This window comes from Nanorana parkeri, unplaced genomic scaffold, assembly GCF_000935625.1.
Source record: "Nanorana parkeri isolate BGI_ZX_2015 unplaced genomic scaffold, ASM93562v1 scaffold314, whole genome shotgun sequence".
Lineage (NCBI taxonomy): Eukaryota > Metazoa > Chordata > Amphibia > Anura > Dicroglossidae > Nanorana > Nanorana parkeri.
Genome location: NW_017306582.1, coordinates 1,214,902 through 1,221,892, shown reverse-complemented (window position 1 = coordinate 1,221,892; position 6,991 = coordinate 1,214,902). Strand labels below are relative to the sequence as shown.

General features: G+C 41.9%; 1 protein-coding gene across 1 annotated transcript in view; it reads left to right on the top strand.

The window, feature by feature from the left end:
- The window catches only part of LHFPL4 (lipoma HMGIC fusion partner-like 4), a 93,007-nt gene extending 86,826 nt beyond the window's left edge, over nt 1–6,181 (top strand). The window contains exons 2-3 of the mRNA XM_018557987.1: nt 1,730–1,966; nt 5,661–6,181. Coding sequence (XP_018413489.1) covers nt 1,730–1,966; nt 5,661–5,674 — 251 coding nt within the window. The 3' untranslated portion in view covers nt 5,675–6,181. The remainder of the gene's footprint in view (nt 1–1,729; nt 1,967–5,660) is intronic.
- Nucleotides 6,182–6,991: the final 810 nt, after the last annotated feature.

The following is a 6,991-nucleotide window of genomic DNA, read 5'->3' as shown; positions in this document are numbered from 1 at the left end:
ATGGGGGGGGGGGGGGGATTGATACTCCTAGAAATGTCACCTTCCAAAAGGGTCTTCAGATTTCTTATTATAGGAGCGCTTGGCGGTGCAACACTTTTATTGACAATTATGATATCATCAACAGAGCTGCTTTTCCAGATGTCCATCCCCATCAGAGGCAACAGGGCACTGTTCCTCCTCCACAACAGGATCGCTAAGTGTTACTTCCTCCATAAGAGACTCATCCTCAACAGGAGTGGAAGGAATTTGTGCATCCAGTTCCCTTGCCGATAAGTCCCAGTCAGTCGTAGCAGCAGGGTTCTCTGTAGTTCCTTCAGCCGTGGATAAGTTCTCTACCGCCAGCAGAGGAGGCAGACACCAGGCAGTTGAATCACTGTTGAGCATCTCCTGGTTGACGTCCCATCTAGCAGATGGAGGAAAGACAGGAACGGGATTGCCCATTAGCGAATCAGCACTGAACACACAGGGACGAAGAAGATTACAGTGCAGTCTCTTGTGAGGCCCCTCCGGCTCCTGGGACACCTATGATCCAGCTCTTCCTGTTCCCTCTCAATGGCCTCTTGTAGCATAGTAGCAGATTTCACTGCGCCATCGGCCCTCACTCGATCCCTTAGTTCGTCTCAGTATACCGCGAGCTGTAGCTTGCGGTATACTGAGCTTTGGGTGACGGGAGGACGCTAGTTTGTGTCCTCCCGTTACCCTTAGGAGAATTATGGGGAAAAGCCCTAACCCCAAAGTTCTCCTTTAAGCATAACGGCAGAGCTCTATCTTTTACTTGTTAGTGTCTCTTATTTAACTTGAATATAATTTTAGAAAGATATATTTATATACTGAAAGGATATCTAAACCCAAGAACAAAAATTGTATATATTGCAACTTATTAGTTCTTAGTAGGGATGCGCCAGTACGGATACTAGTATCGGTACGGATACCGAGTATCTGGATGAGTGCTCGTACTCGCCCAAATGCTCCAATACCTTCCCCAATACAAGAACTTCTGGTCAGAGGGAGATTTCCTCTGACCGGCAGTGTCGTAAGGGAACATGCAGCCGGCTTCCCGGCCAATCAGGAAGCAACGGGTAATGACTTGCCACCCCGCTTCCTTCCTGATTGGCCAGGAAGCCGACTCCATGCTAGTGGAAGTACTGGTATTGGTACTGGGTATCGGCGAGGACCGAAATATAAATATCAGTACTCGTACTCTATACCGAAAAACTGGTTATGGTGCATCCCTAGTTCTTAGATGTGATGACTGTACTCGTTATCAGGCTAAGAACATTTTCAGAAAGTACAGAATACTTGTTGATTTAGCCAAAATGTTGTGTCCACTCCACTCCCCTATCTAAAAGGAAGACATATTTAAAGTCCAGCCTGGATAACAACCATGGCTCCCTCTATAGATACAATGCAGTGAGTGAGTGTAGCCACCCTAGGACAGGAATTGTATCATTCATAAGCTTACCAGGTAAAATTAGAAGTCTAAAAAATGAAAACAAATGCAGCCACCACATCTAAGGGCTAGTAAGCTGCAATATATAACATTTTTACTTTTCATTTCATTACTTTTCCAGTCACATGCTCCCCAGGGTGCTGCCATTTTAGTATGTATCCTTGCATGGTTTAAGTAGTATTAGGAATGCATTTAATCTGAAGGCTACAAAACCGTATAATAATGATTTTACTACACGGCAACACCCCCTGATTATTGTTTTTATTATTATCATTCCAGCTCTGTGTCTGGTGCTCGCCTGCATGATATTTCCGAATGGGTGGGACGCCGAGGCGATCAGAGACTTATGCGGAGACAAAACTGGGAAATACTCTCTCGGAGACTGCTCCATCCGCTGGGCCTACATACTGGCCATCATCGGCATTTTAAATGCCCTCATCCTCTCCTTCCTGGCCTTTGTGCTGGGCAACAGACAGAATGACTTGCTACTCGAAGAGCTTAAGGCAGATAACAAAGGTAAAAGGGCTATAAATCTGCTGGGTGGTGACAAATGACAGCCGTGCATGGGGCACATGTATGAACTGGCTTTTCTGCTGACATGAGGTGGAGATAGAGTTGTCACCTTTTCTTCAAGCGAAACCCGAACACTCTAGAGATGCGCAGACAATTTTTGGGGAAAATTAGTCGTGGCTTATTCATATCTAAATAGTGCCACCCACTCATATGCAAATATTACAGGTGAGACTATTTTCAGTGGGGGGCCAGTAGCCCCTATCTTAATTTTGGTTGCCCCTGTCTGCCTGACATCTTGTGTCCGGGTTTCTGCTGCCATGAAACCCGAACTGTTCGGGTGAATCCTGGACAGGTGGCAACCCTAGGTGGAGACAACAGTTCCTGCATTTACCCCATACACAGGTCATGGGGGGTAATAGAGATCAGAGAACCAAGCCACATGGAGCAGGAGTTTGGCCAATCACAGCCATTCATGAACTGCAAAATATGCAAAAAAATTGGCCCCTGTTGTGGACTTATTTCCAAACATAGAAAAAATTTCAAAATACAGGGAAACCATCAATTGTTTTTTATGCAATATAGGTACACATAAAAGTAGTGTTAAAGTATATTAGTTACGTAAATATTTTTTTTAAAAATGTTTAAATAATATAAACAATATCAATGCCAAAGATAACCTTTAAAGTATATAAATGGATATAAATATTAAAAAAGTATAATATATATAAAAGATGTAACAATAAAAAAATTATACACACACACACTATATAATAACGTCTACTATATAAAGGATGTAACAATAGAAAAATTTAAGTATGTAAAGGATGTAAAAATAAAACATTTTTTGAAGTAGATAAAACGTCAAAATAAATAATAATGTTCAAAATATGGAAAGGATGTTAATATAAAAATAATGTTTAAAGGATATAAATACAAAAAAGAATCCTACAAGTATGTAGGGGATGTAAATATAAAAAAATTGGAGTTACGTACCTGGTAACTCTGTTTCTAGGAACCTTCCAGGACAGCATTAGAGAGATAGGCTCCTCCCACCGGAAACAGGAAACACATCACCCACACCTAGAATAAAAAGAGTACCAGCCTAGTACACTTCAGTTAAAACATAAGAACCGAAGGATACCACATCACTAACTCCGTTTAATGGAAGATGTACACATACAGAATTTATACATATGTATATATGTACTTCAATCTCACAAAGTAGGGCATCTCGCAGCAAGCCACAGTCCGAGCGTTAACTGAGGCTTGGAGACGCCGGGTCATATGACCCTCGCACCCGGAAGTGACGTCAGACGCCCGCGCCCTGCGGGGAGCGTCACTTCCGCCCTTACAGCTCGTCTCCTTCCTCCCCCTGTCTCCACGAGGGCCGCCGCACTGCACGCCTTCAGCGGCCGACCGACGCCACACAGAGACCAGGGGATGCCGCTGTGGCCACCACCGAATGACAACCTTGTCCTCCATTCAGCAGGATCAGGTAGGAGCACCACACACAGCACTTGAAGCAGGGGTTTAAGGACTAGGGGAACTCCTCTGAGTCCACTACACCAACAGGCTGGTTGCACTGCACACTCTTATGCCGGGAAACCATAGGCAATTTCTTTTGGACAGTTGGGGCTGTCCCGGAAGCCCCCCTCCATAGGTACCCCAGGTCCACTGACCCTCTGCTGTACCATGTTGGGGTGAAGCCCCTGCTCGCTAGCACGTAGGCCTAGGAAAAAAATAACAAACGTTACGATGTCCTGCTCGGCCGGAGGAAACACAAAATAACTGAAGTGTGCTAGGCTGGTACTCTTTTTATTCTAGGTGTGGGTGATGTGTTTCCTGTTTCCGGTGGGAGGAGCCTATCTCTCTAATGCTGTCCTGGAAGGTGACTAGAGAAAAAATGTTTGAAGTATATAAAGGACAGAAGTTAAACAAAATATTTTAAGTATGTAAAGGATGTTAAACTAAAACCTATTTTTGAAGTATAGAAAAAGATGTGAATATAAATAATAATAATTTTCAAAGTATGTAAAGGATGTTAATATAAAAATGATGTTTAATGTACACAAAGAATTTAAATATAAAACATTGTATTTTTAAGTTTTTTGAGAATGTTAAAGAAAAATGTATGCTTATAGCAGATGAAGATGTAAATATATAAATCATGTCAACTTATAAAAAAATGTTGAAAAAAATACACTGCTCGGCCAAAAAAAAAGGTCTCCACCTGGATTTCAGAAAGTGTTATGATCTGGAGTTGCTTCACTTGGTCAGGTCTAGGTTCAGCAATGTTGTGCCCCCCTCAAAAATGGGGCCAGCTGTCTACCTGAATATACTGAATGAACGTGTTTTTCCATCAATGAATTTTTTTCTTCCCCGATGGCACATTAGGCATATTCCAGGATGACAATGCCAGGATTCATCGGGCTCACATTGTGAATGAGTGGTTCAGGGAGCATGAGACATCATTGTCACACATGGATTGGCCACCACAGAGTCCAGACCTGAACCCCATTGAGAATCTTTGGGATGTGCCAGAGAAGACTTTACACAGTGCTCCGACTCTCCCAACATCACTACAAGATCTTGGTGAAAAAATAATGAAACTCTGGATGGAAATAAATGTTCTGAAATTACATAAGGTTATCGAAACGATGCCACAGCGAATGTGTGCCGTAATTAAAGCCAGAGGAGGTCCAATGAAATATCAGAATGTGTGACTTTTGTTTTGGCCGGGCAGTGTCTGAAGGCTGTAACTATAAAAAAAAAAGTATAAAAAATAAATATAAAATAAGATCCCATATCGGGTTCAGCAATATACCCCAAAGTCCGCACAGAGATGTAAATTCTAGAAACATATAAAATATTAATTCTCGAATCATGTCATTATTAGAAGTTTGTATCTGGAATGACAACTGGACTTAGAGTGACACCTTGTGGTCAAGCATAGGCTGAGCACCGGTTTGCACTGGAGCCTGTCCAATAAATAAGCATCAATTCAGACTGTGCAAAGTGTTTTTTAATTCTTGTTAAGGATTTGAAGATTCTGTTATGGCCCTTATTAGGGATGTTCAGATACCGGTGCCGATACATGGCATTTTCATGAGAACTACCAGGGTTGCAGCAGTTGCAGCTGGGACCTGGCTCTGGCGCTCCACCAATGTCCTGAAATCATTAGTCTGTATTGTTTTAGAAAAACTGTCACATGACAATAAACAAAAATGTATCAGTACTTGTATCTGTGAGTACTTGGCCAAGTACCAGTACTTGTACTTGAAAAAATGGTATTGGTGCATCACTTATATATATTTATAAAAACAAAAATCATACATTAAAACCGCAATGCACAAATCCCAGGAGTCCGTGTGCTTCTTACAAATGGCAGCTGCCTCCTAACTTTTGAATGTTTCTGTAATCTAGTCTTGGAGCTGGAAAAGTATCTGTACTCGTCTTGTACTTGTACCGAGTACGTACTGGGTACCTGAACATCCCTAGCCCTTATATATCTAAAGACATAACTGTCTCAGACATCTCGTATTTTCCAGAAATGCCTAATAATGGGTAGATGCCAAGGACAGCACAGGCCTTCCCCAGTTACCATCCACCCAATATAGCATATCTCTTTAAGGTGGACTGAAGTCACAAAATGGCATAGTAACCCATTGTAACTACAAATGTTGTGTTCTTTCCACAGATGATATTAAATAGACGAAATTCAAAGGGGGACACGGGATACCTTCACCAACGCAGGAATGTCTTCAGGCTGTCAGCCATCTTACCCCATTGGTATTGTTGCCCTATGATTCTTGTATTGCTGCCCTCTGCCACACTGCCTTGAACCCCTCTCCACCTCCTCCTGCCACCGATGAAGCCTGGTTCTGCATCTCAGCCTTGAAGAGAGCTTTTCTTCCACCAAAACGGTGCCTGCTTCGCCAAACCAAGACCCCCAATGCCCCCCTCTGCAACGGAAGAACCAGCAACAGCACACCCATTCCCTACACCCAACACGCCAACGTGGATGTACACAACCATCACTTGTAATGATGCTATCAGTTGAGACTTTTTACCCCGCCATCTTTCTACTTGCCATCGCTGTAAAGAAAACAAAAATATTACACAAGGGTGCTGCAAATGAGCCCTTTATGAATTATGTTCCAATTTTATAATAAAGAAAAATCAAAGCATTTCTACTTATGAAAACGACTCTCCGTAGAGGTATTTCCCCCAACTTGCCCGAAATAAAAAACAAAAAGAGATAATTTTTTCATTTCGATAAATCGCAGAACTTTGTACATAGATGTACATTACGGACAAAGCCTTACAGGCTGTTCTTTGGCTAAACTGTGCGCGGGCCTGATTTCAGCAAATGCCTTTTGTACAGTGCCAGGAAAACTATTTATTTCTTATTTTTACATTGGCATTGCTTGTAAAAAAACAAAAAAACTTTTTCGCAACAGGGTAAAAATAAGCAATTTTGACGTGTTCTTGAAGGACTCAGAAGAAGCTGAGTGCATTGTCTTGTTGTCCGTGGGGGAAAAGCTTTGGGGAACGGACGGTCGAGAGCGGCGGATGGAAGAGGCAGCGGGAAGAATTTTGGTGTCCTTTCCCAAAAAAAAAAAAGATCCTTTATTTCGGCCTTATCGTCAGAGCTTTATGAATGATTCTAAAGATCAGCCCAACCGGCTACTTATAAATCTAAAATATTGACAGAGTTTATATAAAATGTATATAAATTGCCATATGAAAGGGATGGGGGGGTAATCTATAGAAGTTGTGGAAGGGAATTCTTTTGTGATGTGTTTCCATCACCGTTTTTTTTATTTTTGGCAACATAAATTGTTATCCAAAATTTCCACCATTGTTTTTTTTTACACTGTTTTTACATTTTGGTCATTTGCCGTATTTCACACTCCCGGGACTTGAAAGAACAAAAATATATACAGTAACTATTGTTGCTCTTGCACTCAATCCTCCTCCCCCGACCACCAACAATAGTGTCAGGCTCAATGCAATATTGTATAAGTT